This window comes from Plecotus auritus (genome assembly GCF_963455305.1).
Source record: "Plecotus auritus genome assembly, chromosome: 7".
In the NCBI taxonomy this organism is placed as follows: Eukaryota; Metazoa; Chordata; class Mammalia; order Chiroptera; family Vespertilionidae; genus Plecotus; species Plecotus auritus.
In genome coordinates this window covers 103,262,343-103,283,810 of record NC_137774.1, presented here as the reverse complement: position 1 = coordinate 103,283,810, position 21,468 = coordinate 103,262,343, and the positions used below count along the sequence as shown (strand labels likewise).

The window sequence follows — 21,468 nt, the reverse complement described above, 5'->3', positions numbered from 1 at the left end:
ACTCCACTATGCCTACAACAAGCCATGCCCACCAGCCAATCAGGAGTGAGTATGCAAATTAACCCAACAAAGATGGCTGCGGCCACGGAGCGAGCAGGAGGCTTGGGTTTCCCAGGCGATGGAGGAAGCCAAGCTTTCCGTACACCCTGGACAGCCCAGGCCTCCACTCAAGGCTACAAAGTTTCAATTATAGAAGATAGATAAATCCCAACAAAAATGGCGGCAGCCACGGAGCTGGAGAGAGCAGGAGACTTGAGTTTCCCCCGGCGATGGAGGAAGCTGCAGCCCTGGCCTGCCTTGGCCTCTGCTCAAGGCTACAAAGTTTCAATTATAGAAGATAAATAAACTCCAGATACCAGGGCCTCCACTTGGGTCGTCGGGGGGTGTGACCAGCCTGCAAACCACCACAGGCCCCTTGCCCAGGCCTCCCCACACCCCAAGAAAACCCCCACCCTGATCTGGGACACCCTTCAGGGCTAACCAGCTGGCCCCCACCCGTGCACCAGGCCTCTATCCTATCTAATAATCCTATCTAATAAAAGAGTAATATGCAAATTGACCATCACTCCAATGCACAAGATGGCTGCCCCCATGTGGTCAAAGATCCTGCCCCCATGTGGACACAAGATGGCCACCTCAAGATGGCCAGCAAGGGAGGGCATTTGGGAGAGACCAGGCCTGCAAGGGAGGGCAGTTGTGGGCAATCAGGCCAGCAGGGGAGGGCAGTTGGGAGGGACCAGGCCTACAAGGGAGGGCAGTTGGGGGCAATCAAGCCTGCAGGGGAGGGCAGTTACGGGGGACCCAGGCCTGCAGGGGAGGGCAGTTAGGGTTGACCAGGCCTGCAGGGGAGGGCAGTTAGGAGTGACCAGGCCTGCAGGGGAGGGCAGTTAGGGGCAAACAGGCTGGCAGGAGAGCAGTTAGGCATCAATCAGGCTGGCAGGGGAGTGGTTAGGGGGTGATCAGGCTGGCAGGCAGAAGCAGTTAGGGCCAATCAGGAAGGCAGGCAGGTGAGCAGTTGGGGGCCAGCAGTCCTGGATTGTGAGAGGGATGTCCGACTGCCCATTTAGGGCCGATCCTATCGGGATCGGGGCTAAATGGGCAGTCGGACATCCCTCAAGGGGTCCCAGATTGGAGAGGGTGCAGGCTGGGCTGAGGGACACACACCCCCATGCATGAATTTCGTGCATCAGGCCTCTAGTTTAAATATATCAGTATAGCAGGAATTTAGTCTGGGTGTGATAGATCAGTAAACACAACTTACTATTTATCTTAACTTTAAAAATAAACTCTTACCTGTTTCCTTGTTGCAAAGCTTTAAATGTTTATTGTAAAATTAAAAAACACACACATATAATTCCACCATCCATTGAAACCCATAGTCAAAGTCCATTTAGATCTCTTTATGCCACTTTTTGCATTTTTTTTCTCATTTGAGTTTGATCTCTTTTTACCTTTCTAGCATGAACTATTGATATATTTTATGACCCCCCTCCTTCTCTAGTAATAATGAACCTGTTGTATGAGGAATACAATGATATTCAAAAATATTTCTTAGTAGCAAAATACCCTGACTCAGTTTGAAGTGAATAATATTTTAGCCTGATTCATTTGAATAAAAAGCTGATAAGTAAATAAAAGCAGTCTATACATGTTTAAATGGAGATATGTGCCTCTATTTTCTTAATTTCAATCATTGGTTGTGAATTGTGGACAATTAGAGGGGGAAAGAACTTTACCACGCTAAATTTACAGAGGAGGAAAATTTAATAATATCAAGCTCAAAATTTTATCTGCCTGTTTTGTTGTTGTTGTTTATCTTATTAGGGAATTAAAAAAATCTTTTTACCTTTTACAATTATTTAATTTCTGGGAACAAAAATAATATGTGCTTTTTTGTAGACAACTTCAAATATACAGGAAAGTATCTAGAAGAAAATAATCACCCACATTACTCATTACTACTATTTAGAGATGACTACTATTAATTTTCTTATGTATTCTCTTTCAGTCTTTTATTAAATCTGCATTTTATACTAGTAGTCTTTTTTAGATATGCATTTTACACACATAAATATACACAGTTAGGATCCTGGGTAGATGAAATTTTATGTGTTGTTTTCTTTTATGATACTGTGCACATTTTTAGTGAGGAAGTGTTTTCATTTGGTATGTATGATTGATAAAGTAAGGTATGGGGGAGGGAGGGTAAAAAAAAATAAAGTAAGGTATGTGTGTATGATATCCTGCTTACACCTTGAAAGTAAATTGCCACTTTTTTGCAAAGTCCTAATAGATAACTGGGCAGGTACAATTCCTTTGGCTCAGTTGAAGCTATTGTTTCTAGCACCTGAGAGGAGCTTGTACTTTGTTGCTTCACTCCCAAAATATGATAAAAGATGGTATCTCTTTTGAGTATTGTCAAAACTACTGCTGATTTATCTACTTTGACAGCATCAGGACTGATTGGTCTATTATAAAAAGCATGATCATCTACACTAATAAAAGAGTAACATGCAAATTGACTGTACCTTCGCGACGCCCACCTGCCAATCAGGAGTGAGTCTGCAAATTAACCCAACAAAGATTGCGGGTTAATTTGCATATGCAGCTGCTCTGGGCCTCTGGGCAGCGTGGGAAGGCGGAAAGGTGGCTCTGGGCTGGAGTGAAGGTGGTGCCGGCAGCCAGGGGAAGGAAGGCCCATTCTTGCATGAATCTTCATGCATCGGGCCTCTAGTGTTAATATAAAGGCAAAGGGTAATTAAAAAGTCAGACCTTTGAAAAAGATGGGGAAAAAAAGTCATACCTTTGAGCCTATAGCCACTGAAATGTGTACTGTCTCCTGGTAAGTTTTCTTCTTTCCATTCGTGTGTGGAATTCTGGTGATGAGTTCTGGCACACTGAATGATATTTGAAGACATGGCAAACAGGTTTTCTTTACGTCCAACATTTTTTTTGACAATATCTTTGAATGTTCTCTAGAAAAAAATTTATGTTATGTGTGGCAGTTAATATATTTGGTCATTTGCTTGACCTTTACATAAAGATGTTTTATTAAAATGACTGCACTTAGTTCATTAACTCAGATCCCGGTTTTATTTTTCTTTGCTTTTAATATTTTTATCCACTAGGTTTTTCTAGAGGGACATGTATTTCAAGTCTGTGATGTTACCCAATTTTATAATATATACTAGAGGCCCGGTGCACAAAATTCATGCATGGGGGTGTGTGTCTCTCAGCCCAGCCTGCACTCTCTCCAATCTGGGACCCCTGAAAGAGTCCGACTGCCCGTTTAGCCCCGATCCCCATAGGATTGGGCCTAAACGGGAAGTCGGACATCCCTCTCACAATCCAAGACTGCTGGCTCCCAACTGCTCACCTGCCTGCCTTCCTGATCACCCCTTAACCACTCCCCTGTCAGCCTGATTGATGCCTAACTGCTCCCCTGCCAGCCTGTTTGCCCCTAACTACCCTCCCCTGCAGGCCTGGTCACCCCTAACTGCCCTCCCCTGCAGGCCTGGTCCCCCACAACTGCTCTGCCCTGCAGGCCTGGGTCTCCCCCAACTGCCCTTCCCTACAGGCCCGGTCGCCCCCAACTTCCCTCCTCTGCCAGCCTGGTCACCCCTAACTGTCCTCCCCTGCAGGCCTGGTCCCTCCCAACTGCCCTCCCCTGCTGGCCTGATCGCCCACAACTGCCCTCCCTTGCAGGCCTGGTTTCTCCCAACTACTCTCCCTTGCTGCCATCTTGTGACAGCCATCTTGCATCCACATGGGGGCAGCCATCTTGTGCATTGGAGTGATGGTCAATTTGCATATTACTCTTTTATTAGATAGGATTATTAAATAGGATAGAGGCCTGGTGCATGAGTGGGGGCCAGCTGGTTAGCCCTGAAGGGTGTCCCGGATCAGGGTGGGGGTTCCCTTGGGGTGTGGGGCGGCCTGGGCGAAGGGCCTATGGTGGTTTGCAGGCTGGCCACGTCCCTCGGCAACCCAAGCGGAGGCCCTGGTATCTGGGATTTATTTATCTTCTATAATTGAAACTTTGTAGCCTTGAGTGGAGACCTGGGCCCGCCAGAGTGTGTGGAAAGCTTGGCTTCCTCCATTGCCTGGGAAACCCAAGCCTCCTGCTCGCTCCGTGGCCGCAGCCATCTTTGTTGGGTTAATTTGCATACTCACTCCTCATTGGCTTGTGGGCATGGCTTGTGGGTGTAGCGGAGTGATGGTTAATTTGCATATTACTCTTTTATTAGATAGGATTTTTTAACCTTCATGATAACCTCACGAAGAGCGTATTATTATCCTTATTTTACCTAAGTGGAAACTTGGCTTTAGGGAAGTCAAATAATTTGACCAGGGTCACATAACTAGTCAGTAAGAAGAACTGGTATTAAACCTTGGTTTCTGACATCAGAGTCTTTTTTCTACTACATGATTTCTACTGCATTGTGCTGCTTTATATTTCTACTTCAATAACATGAACAGTGCAGTCACGAGGGCCAGTGGATATTTGTAGAGCTGTATTGTTTTTATCCTTTGTCATCTAGTATTGTAATATTCTTAGTAAGATAGTTGCCTGTTTTTTACATTTTAAAAATTTTATTATTGATTTCACATTAGATGGTATAACTTTTTTCCCTCTTCTTGGTAGGTTGGAGCAGGATGGATTGGAAAATGTAAGTCTCTTTTGCTATACATTATTTCCATATCTTTAAACCTGCATATCTAATTAGAGCTGGATAAAGATCTTGTCAAATGCCTAACTGTTGGATCTAGTGCACACACACTCAACCTAAAACATAGATATACCACCAGGTATTCTAAAACCTGGAAGTTGTCCTGCAAACTTGTAGGATTTTCAAGAATCTGTTTTATTTTCTTCCTGTTGGCAGTCCTTATTGAGGATTTGCCTCTTCTTATTCAGAACTGGCTTTTCCTTCAGACAACACAGTCTCTATATTGATGTCCTCCCACATCTCTCACATGCCAAGTGCTTGTTCTTACTGTTTCAGCAGGAGAGTGGGAGGGAGGGGGAGCTGGTTTTTAAAAGATGGGAAGAGCCACAGCAGGCAAGTTCTCCAGTTCTCTCATTTAGTTCTTTTTTTCCTTGGAGCATGAGATATCAAGAGACAGAGTCACATGGACAGTTTTGTGGGACAGAAATTGCAGCTGATCTGTGGAAATTATTTCCCTTCAGCCCATTAGTAAATTCATTTGGCTTCAACCCTCTCTTAAACCTTGTGAGCTCCAGCATGGATTATTGCTTTTCTAAGGCAATTTTTAAAAATTGTAAAAATTCCTGTATCCCAATTTGTGTTTTCAGTTGGCTAGTGGTATAAAAATTAATTGAATTATTTAAAAGGTTACCATTACTGGAGAGCATTGTAGATTATCAATATTTTCATCTCTCTAGTTATTAAAGTAAATTATATTACTCAAGTATCTTATGACATCAATTTTAAAAATGAAGATTGATTGTTAAAATAAGAGCTGTATCTGAGACTTTATTAATAGGAAAGCTCTGGAAGCAGTCATTTCTGTCATTCCCCAACATAGATCTTCAGTTTAATAATCATCTGAATCTGACCATTATGTTTAAATAAGTTACTAGTGGTTATTTATCCCTGTCTTTTGAAAAGAAAACAGTGTTAATTCTCATGGAACTTAAGCAGTAGTAACGATTTTTGTGAATCTGTGGATGCTAGTTGACTTCCTGTGGAAAAGGAGGAAGAACAAAGGGAGGAAAAGGGAGAATTATTTTGATATAGTATTTGGCTGTCTGGACTTTTTGATCTGTTATCACTACTAGTCCTCGGTGTACTATCCAACAAAGCTCTGTTCTGTTATCTTGAAGAATATTCCCCAAATGATCTGTGGTCATGAAGTGAGTTTTTTGGCATGATAATATGTATTTAATTCTTTCTGATTCAGCATTTCATTCTGCTTTTAGTAGTGTTTGGTATAGTAAGAAGAAAAGTTTTTCCCTTCAGTTTCAAATATTTTCTTAAAAAATTGACATTATCTTAATGGATTTGTTATTTTAGAAAAATCAACTTTAAGGCATGTAGGAAAACTCTTTAGAAATTAGAATCCTTTTTCTGAATTTCCTTTTTTTTAAAGTTAAAAAAATTCAAGGGATTCTTCTGACTTTTACTTAAACTATGTATTCAGTATCTTATTTTTGTTTCTATAACCAGTGCGCTGGGAGCGGAGCCTTGGAGCAATTGTAAGACAGAGGAATCAGCCAATGACTCCTGAGGCAGTGAAGGCTAACTGGAGAAAGATCTGTGACTTTGAAAATGCCAGCAAGCCCCAGAGAATTGAAGGTAAAGAGTCCCACTCAGTCCAGTCCGGGCTGGGGAACCAGAGGCAATTTATTCTTTTTATGGAATTGCTTTCTATTTTAACTGTGATGACTTAGACACATAAATCATTTAGAGTACATTTTTTACTTTAGTATGTATTAGAACTCTTCAGATTTAAGATATGTATGTCACTTCCACTGTCAGTTTTTCAGGTTCTTTTTATAGTCCCCCCCCCCTTTTTTTTTGGTGTATGAGGTAAGATTATCCATTTGTATGAGGTAACTTATCCATTTGTGCTTAATGCATCTACTTCTCATCTGATGGTTAGTTTCAAAGTCTTCATTATCTAACCATTTGCTCCTTACCCGACCTGATTTTTCATTATATCAAAAAGGTTTATTTAAGCCTATTTTATTTAGGGTTAGCTCTGTTTTGTTTGGTGCATAGATTTGCTGTTCTAGCACTTTGTCTTTGCCACTGTTTCTCTGTCTTTCTAAAATGCCTCTTCTTCCTTTTATTAGGACTTCTTTAGAAAAACTAAAGCCCTAGATGTTCAACAAAACCTCCCCAGATATTCTGGGCTACGCTGATCTCTCTTGTAGCTGAACTGTTAAGGTGTACCGATTAATAATGCGGATTTTGTAATCAAAGAAAACAATAATTTCAAGAGAAACATAAAAAGTGCTTTATTCAAAGTAATGTCCATCGCTAGCTACACATTTTCCCCATCTTTCAGGTAATTTGTGGATACTGTCCCAATAGAACTTTTCTTGTTTTGAGGCAAACCATTCAGAGACCCCATTTTCCACTTCTAAGTACGTTTTGAAGTGCTGCTCAGAAAGTGAGTATGCCATAGATCAGAACAAGTGGTAATCTGAAGAAGCAAGGTCTGGTGAATACAGCGGGTGGGTTAATACTTCCCATGCAAGATCTTTTAACATGTTTTTAACTGGTTTTGAAGTGTGTGATGGTGCATTATCATGAAGCAAAATTATTTTGCCATGTCTTCTGGCCCATTCTGTTCGTTTCACGATCAAAGCATGATTCAAATTGATTATTTGTTGTTGGTAGCAATCAGTATTAATGGTTTCACCTGGTTTTAGAAGCTCATAATACACCACACCTTTCTGATACCACCAAATGCAGAGCATCGTCTTCTTTCTGAAGAGATTTGGCCTTGCAGTCAATGTTGATGGTTGACCTGGATCAACCCACTTTTCATCACCAGTCACAATTTGATGCAAAAAAGACTTTCTTTCATGCCATTGAAGCAACATTTTACTGATGACTTTGCGGTTTTCCATTTGTCTTTTGTTCAGTTGATGTAGCACCCATTTTTCTTCCTTTAAAATCTTTTCCATTGCTTGTAAATGATCGGAAATTATTTGCTGATCAACATTTAATCTTTCTGCAAGTTGATTTTGAGTTTGACACACATCTTCATCCAATAATGCTTGTAATTGTTGGTTTTCAAACTTTTTCGGTTGACTGGGATGTTCTTTGTCTTTCACATCGAGATCATCACTTTTAAAGCATTTAAACCAGCATTCACAAATATCTTGAGATGGAGCATGTTCACCATAAAAGCTTCCCAAAGTATACGATAACTTTCAGCAGTACTTTTCTTCAAAATAAAGTAATGAATTAAAAGTTCCCGCAAATGCTCTTTTTTTTGACACGAAATTTGACATTTTTAAGCATAAAAATATCTAGATGTTAACACCTTCAGCAAATTTGACATATGAAGTTTTGAATCTTGCTGTCAATACAACAAAACAGCATACATATCAAATCACATATATATATCAAAATATAGAATATAGAAAATGCTACCATATATGTTGAGATATATATATATACATATCTCAACATATATGAACTCCATCTATTGAAAAAAATATAGGTGTATTATTAACTAGTACACCTATACAACTAGAGCATCTAATTGTTACTGCTTCACACTGCTCTTGTTTCATAATTAGTGTGGTTTCTTAATTGCATAGTAAGTTTCTTTAAAAGCAGAGACTATATCTTGTATGTACTTCTTTAGTAGCTGGTGTTAGCATAGCACAGAAGTCATAGAAAGGGTTTAGTAATGCTTGTTACATTGAATTATCTATGATATGCCACAGAAGTAGATAATCAATAAAAGTCACATTATTTTTTCTACTATAACTCACATGTGCATATAATATATAAAATTTAAAGTACCATTTTGGGAAAGATCATGAATTAGGGTTATTTTACAAAGAACACTTTTTTCCCTCTTAGTAATTTTATATTTAATGTTTGATAGAATAATATATATAAAAAAATGACTATTCTGGGTTTTTTTCCTTCATAACACTTTGCTGCCTGCAGGTAAATACACTGAAATTTTATTGTGCTTTCCCTCAATCAGATGATAACATAATTGTTATGTCATTAATGGTAGCATTTTCTATATTCTATGTTTTGATATTTGAGATAAATTTAGTCTATCAATAGCAGTTGCCTATCAGTGAAAATGAATGAAAGGAAGAAGTATATTAAAAAGGAAGAAGTATATATTTCCTCTGATGTCAAAGTTCCACTTTATTGACTTAAAAGTATTGGACTAATATAAAGAAAAAGCTAACTAAGTGAATTATGTTATTATAAACTAAAGGCCTGGTACATGAAATTCATGCATGGGTAGGGTTCCTAGGCCTGGCCAGTGATCAGGGCCAATTGGGGCCTTCTGGCTGCCGGCTGGGGCTTTCCTTCATTCCGCACCACCCCTTGGTGGTCAGCACACATCATAGCAAGCAATCAAACTTCCCGGTCTCCCGGTTGAACTCCTGGGGAGTTCATGACATTGCATATTAGCCTTTTATATATATATGTATATATATATATTGCAAACTATGTCTTGTATTTGAAGTACAAGTAGAAGAAAATATTTCACATTTTTAATAGAATTGAGACTGTCTATAGCAGTGGTTGCCAACCAGTAGTCCGTGGACCACTGGTGGTCCATGAGGTCCGAAAGGTTGGCGACTGCTGATCTAGAGCACCTACCTATACCACTTTTCATTTTATAGATGATGAACTAAATCCCAGAAAAACTAAATAAATGTTCCAAGCTTTCTCAGTGTTTGAGCCAAGAGTTAACTCAGGTTGTCTTCCTCTGAGTGTGGTACTTCCAGCCTGCATTAAGGTGACTTTCAGTTAAATAGCCCCCCTCTAGGAGGCAATCTGACTAGGGAGGAAAGGATAGAACTAGTAGGAAAAATCCTCCCCATTAGTATCACCAGGAGGGGCAGATGTCCCCAGTCCTCTCACATTGTGTAGTTTGGTTTTTGTTTTTCTCTGAGTTTAGAAGGAGGCCCATAACTCTAAGGTTTGTTAGAAAGGTCCCAGAGCCTTTGGAATTATATGGCATATGTGGTTGCTCCATGATTCTTCATTAACCTTTAGACCTTAGAACAGCAGTTTCCAAAACCTGTCTGGAGTCACTGGTCAGACAGATGGTTTTCTCTGGAAGAATTTTTAGTACTATCTTCAGAGCTACTACTTGAACAGGGACCTAGGAGTAATCTTGGCATTGTTCCATCCTGTAGAAGGGGTGATGGTGGTCAGAGAAGGGAAATTAGTTGTCCCTCCACCAAACAGAAATTGCATGTCTGTGGATTCCACTTTACAGAGTTGTAAAATTGCTCGAAGACATTGCAAAGCTCAGAGCCTCCTTGGGGTCATAACCTGTGAAGAGCATGTTGGACAGTGTCTTGTTTTCAGTTGAAAACACCCAGTTATCTGTAGTCTATTTCAAAGTCTTTCACAACTTTTTCCCATAATAGCTTGACATTACACATTCAGTTCATGAGTGCCAATCTAGAGTCTGCAGCAGGCTTGCTGAATGCTATAGGAAAAATTATCTAACGCAGTGATTTTCAACCAGTGTGCCACAGCAGGCACACTGGTGTTACTCAAGAATTTTTAAAGCATTGACCTCTTTTCCCTTAGACTTTCAAAAAAATGACAACCACCAACACAACAATAGCTGTTCGGTGTGAATGAATCAAAATTATACCCATTTTTTGTTAGATTGACAAAAAATATATTTCTGGTGTGCCGCGGAATTTTAGTAATGAGATTTTGTGTGCCATGAGATGAAAAAGTTTGAAAGTTGCTGATGTAGCACATTGTAGCTTTCTTTAGTCACATCTTTAACAAAGGCATTATTATTGTTGTTGTTATTTTTTTAGAATCAACTGGCAATATAATCGAAATTCTAAGTAAAATAGATTCAGATGGAGGAGTTTCAGCAAATCATACCAGCCATGCGGCATCATCAAACACCACATCAGGATCTGTAAGTAGGGAGAAAAGCCTAAAGCTGTGCCTTCTTGGGAGACCTTTTCCTGCCCTTTTTTCTTTTGTTTCATGCAAAACATTATTTTCCAAGCTATTAATCTGTTGTTTAATAGGAAAGATAAGTGACCACAAAACTTTTCATAAAATATTTACTGAATATTTATGAAATTTGAACACAAGGCTAAAATATTAAATATAATTTTTACTTTCTCTTCTTCAGTATAATTAGGTGTCTTTTTTCCCCCAGAAGCATTGATAATCCTACGTTAGTCACTATTTTTCTAACTTATTAGAAAAGGCTAATTTATATAGTGCCTCTTCTGAGTCATTTCTTGTAAGGGAAAGCATTGATAGAATGTATGTCAGAAATTCTAATAGAATTGTGATTATAGCTTGTGAAGTTGGCAGATTTACAATCTCTTGTACTTATCCTTTAAAAAAAAAACTTGTGCAGAAATAGTAAGAAGTAAATAATTTGACATATGTGATTTTGGTATTTTGTGACTCAGGACAGACATAGTGATAAAATTAACCATCTAATTTTAACCCTGAGAATGTGATCAGTTTATAAGTGTGATTTTACTTCAGGATAGGAGTTGGCAAACTTCTTTGGTAAAGGGCAAGATAATAAATATTTTAGACTTTCTGGACCAAATACTATTTCTGACACACCTCTTCTTGATTTTCTGTTTTTTAACCACTTAAAAATGTAAAAACCATTTTTAGCTCTTAGCATTGTTTGGCGACTCCTGCTTTAGAATGAGTGATTGAAAATTGGGCATCATTCTTTTATAACCTCATATATGCTTTACATATTAGATAGGCATATCATCACTAAATAGAAAAATACAACATCCATTTAGATAAGGTACATTCCTAGGAAGGAACTTCAGGTAAAATCTCATTTTATGTAAAGCCATTGTAAGGCATTCTGATTTACAAGCATTAAGCAGTGTTTTGCTCATCTGTTTACAGTGAATTTTTATGTAATAAATATTATAGGGCAATTCACTATTCCTACTTACAATAAATATGTGGTTTTTTTAATTTAAATTTTTATTTTTGAATAGCTAATAGTTGCTGAGTTAACAGGGCTTTCCAGCTTCAAAGACAGGAAAGTTTAAAATGAGACATACTACCTGTTAGCAAGCAATAAAAAAAGTAATTACCTGTAAATGCAGTCCTTTCCACACATTGTCTAATTGGTTTCTATTTAAAAAAATCAAATATAATGAAATAATTATAATACTCCATTAAATTCACTAAAATAATATTTTAATCACATCTTTTCAAAAACAAAAGTAGGTATGTACCATAAGCAATGAGTAGTTCTGAAAAATTGAAGTTTTAACAATGAGTACAAAAATCATTTCCTACAATTGCCCCCTAGGGTGAAGCTGTTGGCCACACACTTCCTTCATTTTCTGCTGCTTACACGGAACTGGAAACTATTATGTATGCTCTTGGAGTGGGAGCATCGGTCAAGGAACCAAAGGATTTGAAGTTTATTTATGAAGGACATTCTGACTTCTCCTGTTTGCCTACCTTTGGAGTTGTTATAGCTCAGAAATCTGTGATTGGTGGAGAATTATTACAGATTCCTGGGATTTCAATTGACTTAACAAAGGTATGCATAATAAGAAACCTTTATTTTGCTTTTTTTCTGTTTCTTGAAATATGGTTGATAAGTATCACATCTTATTAGTAAAACAGTTTATAATGGTTGATTCAGGAATAAAGAGTTAGCATATCCTTTGATATTCCTTTTTAAGGATAACAGAGAAAAGGGTTAGTTGAAAAGGCAAACAAAAAGAAGAAGCAATCATATTCAGTCCCATAACGTTGACATAATGTTATTAATTCTCTCTCTACTATTTACTTGCTGTCTGACCAAGGGTAAATAACTTCTCTAAACTTGTTTTCTTATCTGTAAAGTGGATAAGATCATCATTATCTGATGATATTGGGGAAGGAGCAAGCCAGGCAAATAATTATCCTGTGGAAGAGTATTTGAGGCAGAAAAAACAAGTGTAAAAGGCCTTGAGGCAGGTGCATACTTGGCTTGTTTTTGGAACAGCAAAGGGGTCAGTATAGCTGTAGAGTGAGCAAGGGGGCCAGTATCGCTGTAGAATGAGAAGGGGCAGTGGTGGAAGAAGAGAGCCTTGTAGTCATTGTAAGGATTTCAGTTTATACTCTGAGTAATGAGTAGGGACATCAGTAGCACTTTGAACTGAGGGGTGATATGAGCTGGCTGTGTTCACTCACAGGCTCATTTTTGCTACTGTGTGAAGAATAAGTTATAGGGGAGCCAAGCATGGAAGCATGGAAACCAGTAAGGAGCCTACTATAATAATTCAAGCAAAAGGCTGGATAAGAGGGGGCAAAAAAGAAGTCAAGGATAAAGGTTTATAGTCTGGACAACTGGGATGATATATACAGGGTGGGGCAAAAGTAGGTGTACAGTTGTTCATATGAAAAATAATATAATAATTAGTAAATAACAGTATAAGAATAAACTCTATTTCACTTACAACTGTACACCTACTTTTGCCCCACCCTGTATACATAACAATATATTATTTATAATTAATTATATACAGCAATAGAGGCCAGTGCACAAAATTCATGCATGGGTAAGGGTACCTAGACCTGGCTGGCAATCAGGGCCAATCGGGGCCTTCCTTTCGGCTTCTGGCTGGGACTTCCCTTCCCTGGCTGCCAGCTGCCAGCCAGGGCCTCCTTCCCTGGCTACTGGCTGCTGGCCGGGGCCTTCCTTCATTCCGCGCTGCCCCCTGGTGGTCAGCGCATGTCATAGCGAGCGATAGAACTGGTCTACCTGTTGAACTCCTGGTCTCCCTGTCAAACTCCTGCAGGGACACTGCATATTAGCCTTTTATATATATGGATATTTAATATGTATATTAATTACATATGACATTACTGTGTCTAATAAAATAGATATATGTAGTTACTTTAAGGTGGGGATAATTAGTTGTTTACCGACAGATTTGAGATGCCTATCATACATGCAGGTGGAGTTAAAAAGTGGACAGTTGAACATATGAATCTAGAGTTTGGGGGTAAGGTCTAATTGGGGATTGTAGCATTTAAGTGATATTTAAAGATATGAAATTACCTAATGTGTAGAGAAGATCTTGAGTTTAGGGACCCTGCGGTGTTTAGTGGTTGAAAAGATGAGGAGAAATTAGTGAGAAAGACTGCAAAGGAATGGCTGGTAAGGTATGAGTTATGAGGAATATCAAGAGAATATGGTATTTTGAAAGTAAAGTGAATAAATTGTTTCAAGAAGGAAGGAGTGAACAACTGTGAGAAAGCTTTTGAGGTGGGGTTTATTTTATTTCTTGGAGTAAGGTTTAGAATGAGCCTAGTGATATTTGTTGAATCATAGAGTTATGAGACCATTTCTGCAACTCCTTGATTGGAGAACCCATTTACTGGAGGTTCCATTATCCCATTGCTGTGTTGAACTTAGGAGAATACTCTTATTTTATTAAGAGTATTTCATGAAGTTGGGAGGGAGTTGAGAAATGTGTGCCAAGCAGTTTGTTGTTTTAGTCACTCTCCCGTGGTAATTGCTACAAACAGTTCTTCTGTTTGCTTAATGTAAGAGGAAACAAAACAGTTGTTTCAGAATTGTCCCTCAGAGTTGAAAGGAATTGGAAATCAGAAATGGTGTTCAAAACCTGTGGCCTGGAATGATAGCTGTCTTGGCATTTATTTTTATTTTTATTTTTTTACTATTCCTTACCCAGATATATTTTTCCATTGATTTTTAGAGAGTGGAAGAGAGAGATAAAAACAGAGAGAAACATTGATGTGACAGAAGCACATCAGCTGGTTGCCTCCTCCACATGCCATGACCAGGGCCCAGGCCGAGGAGAAGCCTGCAACTGAGATACGTGCCCTTGACTGGAATTGAACCTGGGACCCTTCAGTCCGCAGACCGATGCTCTGTCCACTGAGCCAAACCAGCTAGGGCTGTCTTGGCATTTGAATCCCAGTCTTCCCAGCCTTGAGTTTCCAGGCCTTATGATACAGTGAGGCATCCTTCATTTGTCCTCCCAGCACTGCCAAACGCCTAACCCTTTTTCCTTTTCTGGGTTCTGAGGAAGACTGGGAACTAAGCTGTCCCATGGCAGTGGAGTGTGGTCTTTTGAATATGTGGGCCACGTTTTGTTTTTCCTGTCCTATTGTTTTCCTATATATATTTGGGTATTCTTGCTTTGATACGTGGAGGTTAAGTGGCTATGAAGTTACACAGTGTCCTTAGTGTCTACTCTTTGTAGATAATTTATAAGATATTATACTAAGGAAACATTGGCATTGGTAGTACTTTTATTTTGAACACTTGAGGCCGGATGCACAAAATTCATGCAAGACTAGGCCTTCCTTCTTCTGGCTGCCGGCACTGGCTTCCCTCTGGCACCCAGGACCCGGGCTTCCCTCGCAGCCCTGGCTTCGTCCAGAAGGTCGTCCGGAAGGATGTCCGGTATAATTAGCATATTATGCTTTTATTATTATAGATACATAGTTTTGAAGGTTTATGTGTGTGTTTTGGTTGAATTGTTTGTATTTGTTTGGTATGTGTGACCTGAAATTACTAGTGGTTACCAATTCATTTTCATTCAATAAATATGTGTTGGAGACCCACTTTGTTCCAGGCACTGGAAGTACAGCTTAGTTTAGTGTCACCATTGGCAAGTAATCCATAGTCATCAGTCAATAGGGATTTGTGAATGTCAAGAAAACACAAATATAAGATATCTTCTCTGTTCCAAAAGACAGTTTTTAGATTGGGGGACTGATTATTTCTAAATCATGTGATTAAGAAGTAGAAGCCAAACTGAGACAATTAATTTGGGGGAAGTAGTGATGTGAGCATGTGGACAGTGAAATGTCACTTTTGATTAGTAATATCCACAGACAGAACCCGTGGAAAAAAGAAAGTCTGCTAATAAAACTTTACTTATCCTAACATAGGTTCTTCATGGGGAGCAGTACTTGGAGTTGTATAAACCACTTCCCAGAACAGGTGAGTTCTTGATATACTGACTCCAGTAACCGCACCATAATTTTATTTTTTTATTAACCTTCCAAACTGTGTCAGTATGTTAAATTGGCATAGAGAGACCTAAATAAAGCATATCACAAGTTATTTATGCACTTGTCAGCCATTAGACTAGGTTGCTATTAACTAGTACCTGTTTTGATTATCTTAAACTTTGTCCTTTAATAATTTCCTTTAATAAATTACTTCAAAATGCTAATAATTTATTTCTATTGATGTATGTGTTAATAACAAATGAAAGGAGCATTTTTGTGCATATGTTCTAAACTTGGTGATTGTGTACAAACAGTTATGATTCCTGTTAACATGGTTCTTCATTCTTTTCTCAGGTATTTATATTGGTGCTGATTTTTGTAAAGTAAACCATGTTAAAATATACAGAATTTTTTTGTATCTTTAATCATCTATTTTTCTCAATAATATCTTAGTTGTTCATTTCACATTATATAATGTAGAGGTCAGCAAGTAGCTAGAAACCTACTTTAACTCGTTCCTCAATCTTCTTATTTTACTAAAGAAATTATGAGATTCTTATTGCTTAAGGCTGATTAGCTTTGTTTCAGTGTTAGTGTTACAGCCTAAGTTTCACACAGTCCTGTTATAATGCACAGTGTGTGGTGACTGCGTTCATCAAATATCTGCTGGATACCTGCCACTTGTAAGATGCAGTATTTGGTTTTAGATAATTTTGTAATCTGACTGCATATCAAAATCACCTGTTATTACATTACATTATATTATATTACCTGTAACTACTTGTGATAAACATTATAGGTAAAACATACATGATACGATTAGAACTTAAAATAGAAGGATTGGACATTATTGGATTGGTAATGAAAGTGTTCTCTAAGGAACTGATATGAAGAGAGATTTTAAAGAAAGATTTCAGGTAGGTATGAAGTGAGGCAAAGAAGGAAAGAAAGAGCATTCCAGATATCCAAGGGCCTGTGTAAAGGCTCTTGAAATACGAGAAGCATAGATAAGGAGGTGCAAAGGAAGGCCAGGGTGGCTGGAGAGCCTGGTAGTGGTGGCAGGGAATAGTATCACATAGATCATGTTAGGGAATTTTGTATTTATCGCAATTTTATATTTATGGGACTGGTGGGGAGAGATAGTGGTGGTGTTGGGAAAAGCACTTTATTACATTGTCAGATTTGGCTTTGGGAATATTCATCTCAGACATGTACGGAGCATGTTTTAAAGTTGGTCAGAGTGGATGTGCAGGCATCTAGTTAAAAGTCTGTAGTGGTACTTCAGATGAAATGATGGTAGCTTGCACTAAGGTGGTAGAAGGATGGAAAAAAGTGGGTGGATCAGAGAGATTTAGAAAAGTGAGAAATCTGGATATCGTCCTTGGCGTCTCTTTTACCATCTTTCACATCCAGACACTTACCAAGTTCTTTGGTACATCTGAATCCTATTTCTGTTCACCTCCACTTCTACTTCTTTGTTTAGTCTACCATCTTCTCTTGCTCTCTTAAGTATTCTCTCTGTCTCCATTCTTGTTCCCTTAAGGTTTATTCACCTAATTGCAGCCATAATGTTATTTCTGAAATGCAAATGTGTTTGTCACTTTCCTATTGAAACCCCAGACTTAAGGATGAAGTAAAAAATTTTAGTAGAATCCATCTTCTACCATTCTCCACATACTCAAGGGTAGACACTACTTAGACTCTGTGAGTCGGGTGATGCTCAAGTTTCTGCCTTGAGCAGCTCGGTGGGTAGTACCATTCATTCACGTAGGGAACAAAAGAGAAAAGCAGGTTTGAGAAAAAGATGAGTTCACCTCCAGACAATAATGATCCATCAAGACATCACCAGTGAAATGATGGAAGAAAGAGTCTGTAAAAGTACAGAGTGATTAGAGAGAAACAGTGTCTCATGGAAGCCAGTAGAGTAGAGATTTGAGAAGGAATGGTGTAAATGGCACTGGTCATATCCTTAACAAATGTTTGTTGAATGATTGAAAAGTATTATTTTTTAAAACCTAATATATCAGAATTACTGATTCTAGTTTAGTGACTCAGGTGTTCTGGCTGCCTCTAATGTTGAATTATTTAGCATTATAATGAAAATTATTTAAATCATACTTTTAGTTTTGCTGAACTTCTAGTGGAAATTATGTTAAATTCTCTCGTCTTAATATAATAACTTACTATTTTTAACACAGTCTGTTTATTTACTTATGATCTTTAAAACAGTCTATTTATTTATTTATTTATTTATTTTACTTTTCATTTTAGGAACATTAAGGAATGAAACAGTTGTTGCTGATGTCCTAGATAAAGGATCCGGTTTAGTAATTGTTATCGATGGTAACTAATTTCCAATTCTTATAAATAATATTGTTAGATTGATAGGTTTTATATGTAACATAGTACTTCACCATAGAAGTGATTAGTAAGTTTGTATTTTTCAGTTTGTGGGAAAGCAAGATAAGCACTCTAAATATTTATAAGCTGTTTTAGGAAATAAGGAAGGAGGGTAAGAAGAAGTAGATTAGGATAAGGGTAGGGAGAGTGGGCTACTTCAGGGGATTTGAGACGATACAAACAAAGCACAGAAGAACCGTGGCTGGTTTGGAGAACATAAGGAGAATTATACTTGCTGAGTTAGTTTTGGACAGGAAGGAATACATAGACAGCCCTCCGTTGGTAATTAGGCAGTATTGTAGAAATTGTTTTCTGTGTTAGCTCTTTGGAACTTGGAACATATTTGACCCTTGAATCACTCTTCTAAATGGTAGTTAGGTTCCTAAACTTGCACCTTCAGGCCTGTTGAACTCATAATGTGGTTTAAACATTATAGCCACATTTTATGTGCAGTGGAAAAAAGATTATAGTAGTTTAATAAATGTTGAAATACTAGTGATGAAACATAAGCTACAGATAACACTGCTTAAAATTTTTAAAGTTTAAGAACAAAAGAAATATTTATTATAAAAAATTTTTAGAAATAAAGGACAGTGGAAAGTTTAATATCTGATATTTGGAATATAGGCGTTATCATTTTTGTTCTAAACACATAGGAGGTTATACTGTATTTGCTGTTTTGGACTTGCCTTGTTTTTACTTAATAATATATTGAGAACATTTTGATGCTCTTAAATATTCTACTACATTGTTTTTGATAACTCAGTATTTCATCATATGTTGGTTATCTCTTCTTTTCCCCTTCCCTCTCTTTCTTGTCTTCCTCTACTTCTCTTCTTTTTGAGATTTTCATATTTTATTGTCATTCCAGATGTTGGCCAGTATTTGGCTGTAATTCTCCCAGTTATCTTTTAGTCTTCTCACCATCCTACCAAATATAACATACCACAAAAATTCTGCGGTAACCTTAACTTCAATTTTTATTATTGTCTCTTGATCGACTCCATTTATTTAACTATAGCTTGGTAATTTATACGAATAAAAGCCTAGGTGGCCCTCGTATATGACGTTGTCACAAGATTGGCCGCCACAAAGATGGCCACCACAAGATGGCCGCCACAAGATGGCCACCACAAGATGGCCATGCGCACAGCAGAGGTGGGGCCCAGTGGCCACTCTGCGTGGTAAGGCTTGGAGGTCCCATGGCTCCGTGTGGTGCGGAGGCCCATCCCAGTATCTCCACTGCCTCGCGCGGAGGAGGCGGGTTGTGGCAGGGGAGAGCAGTTGTGGGCAATCAGGCTGGCAGGGGAGCGCAGTTGGGGATGATCAGGCTGGCAGGGAGGGCAGTTGTGGGCAATCAGGCCAGCAGGGGGGGGTAGTTGTGGGTGATCAGGCCAGCAGGGTCGGGCAGTTGGGACGATCAAGCCAGCAGGGGAGCAGTAATGTATTAATCAGGCCGGCAGGGGAGTGATTAGGGGGGCGATCAGGCTGGCAGGCAGAAGTGGTTAGGGGCAATTAGGCAGGCAGGCAGGCGAGTGGTTAGGAGCCAGTTGTGAGAGGGATGTCTGACTACTGGTTTAGGCCCCCAATGCACGATTTCATGCACTGGGCCTCTAATATGTAATAATTTATTAGAATTTGTAGATACAGTATAAATGAAATAGAATATCCCATTTCTTATTTAATAAATACAAAATTTTTATTTTAAATACAAATTACTATGACCTTTTTTATTTTTTGTTATAATTGGATTTTTTCTCTAATGCAGTTCAAAATCATATTCCTAGTTTTCTAGAACTGGAAACACAGATAATACTTGAACTCTCACTAGGAAATCAGTCAGTAGAAAGAGGAACAGCTTTCTTACATTCATTTATTACTTGCTTACCTATTCACTAACTTGCTAACTTGTCATTTAGTCATTGATTCGTTAATTAATTTAATAAACATTAATAAACAGGTTCCTTTTTTGGTCCCAGGTACTATTCTAATTGCTGGGAATATGATGATGAGCAAAATATCCATGATTCCTCCCTCCTGAAGCTTAAACTTTCATTCTCACTTATTTCTTCTTTTATATTCCAGGCTCTTTTTGAGTTCTTTAGCAGAATGTTTGAAAGTTTGAGTGTGAGGTTACCTGCGCTTTATAGTGGGATTGCTTGAAATGTTTGATGTGGAGAGAATTAAAATATGAAAGTTGGGGAGGCTTAAAAAGAGGGGAGAGAACCTGCTATTTCACAGTCAAGTAAGGGTTGGTGAATATCCTCTTCTGTCTGCCTTCCAGGAACTGGTGAATTAAAATGAATGGCTCATAGCCAAACTTAGACATATTTAAATTATAAAACCTTTCAGTAATTGGATTTTGTTTTTAAATTTTTAAAGAAATTGTTGATCATATATTGGTTAATTAGTTATGTCTTTTGACAACTTAAAACATATTTTTCATTTACTTTTCAGTCTCTTCTTATTCTGGGAAGGAACTTATATGTTATAATCAGTTCTCCCTATTCCTTATTGGCTCTGGAGGCATTGGTGGAAAACGGACTTCAGATAAAGTCAAGGTAGGCTATGGCTTTATAAGTAAAGTATATATATATATATAGTTAAGGATCCTGATATGTATCTTAAATTTACCATTTTACCACATGTGTAATTTCATGCAGCAGAGGCTCAGTAATCCACACTTCTTAGAATCAGAATATGTTCCTTGGATTTGAAATGCTGTTTATGTTTGTATAGTTTAATATATAATATACGTTACATATAGCAAAGTCTGGCTGAGATAAGTATAATGTACCTGAGATAATTATGGGTATGCTTTTACTTTCTTATAAAAACTTTGTAGCACCCAAAAATCTTTATAAAAGTTTAACACATACAAGTGACTCTTGTGGAAATGAAGTTCTTCATTCATTAAATGGCTTTAGCACTTCTCTTATGTAAGACAATTCCAGTTATTCTTTGGTTCTCAAATTCTATGTAAAAACATATTTATTCTAAAAATATTTTAGAACTTGTATTCACACTAATTTAACCTGGCTTTTACTTCTAATTTATGTGAGGTAATAAAGTTATACTGTAATAAATATTCTTCTGGAGTAAATAAAGTATTATTAAAACAACATTGAGAGACTGCTTCCGGAATGATGGTGTGTGAGTTTCTTTGATCCTTTCCCCAGTGAAACAATCATAACTGGTAAAAATTATGAGAAAAAAGAAAGTTTAAAGTTTCTGGGAATTGTTTTAAGGGAATTAGCAAATGAAGAAATATCTACTCAAAATCTATATCTTGGTAAGAACAGTGAGAATCTGGCATTTGAGCCATGATTCTTCCTTCTTTTCTGTCCCTGGTTCAGTGTGGTAGAAGCTT

General features: G+C 38.0%; 1 protein-coding gene across 1 annotated transcript in view; it reads left to right on the top strand.

Annotated features, from left to right (window-relative positions):
• The window catches only part of HSD17B4 (hydroxysteroid 17-beta dehydrogenase 4), a 75,256-nt gene that overhangs the window by 21,472 nt on the left and 32,316 nt on the right, over positions 1-21,468 (top strand). Inside the window, exons 10-16 of the mRNA XM_080679901.1 lie at positions 4,646-4,670; positions 6,192-6,320; positions 10,526-10,632; positions 12,025-12,261; positions 15,636-15,687; positions 17,970-18,041; positions 20,556-20,659. Of these exons, the coding sequence (XP_080536027.1) occupies positions 4,646-4,670; positions 6,192-6,320; positions 10,526-10,632; positions 12,025-12,261; positions 15,636-15,687; positions 17,970-18,041; positions 20,556-20,659 (726 nt within the window). The remainder of the gene's footprint in view (positions 1-4,645; positions 4,671-6,191; positions 6,321-10,525; positions 10,633-12,024; positions 12,262-15,635; positions 15,688-17,969; positions 18,042-20,555; positions 20,660-21,468) is intronic.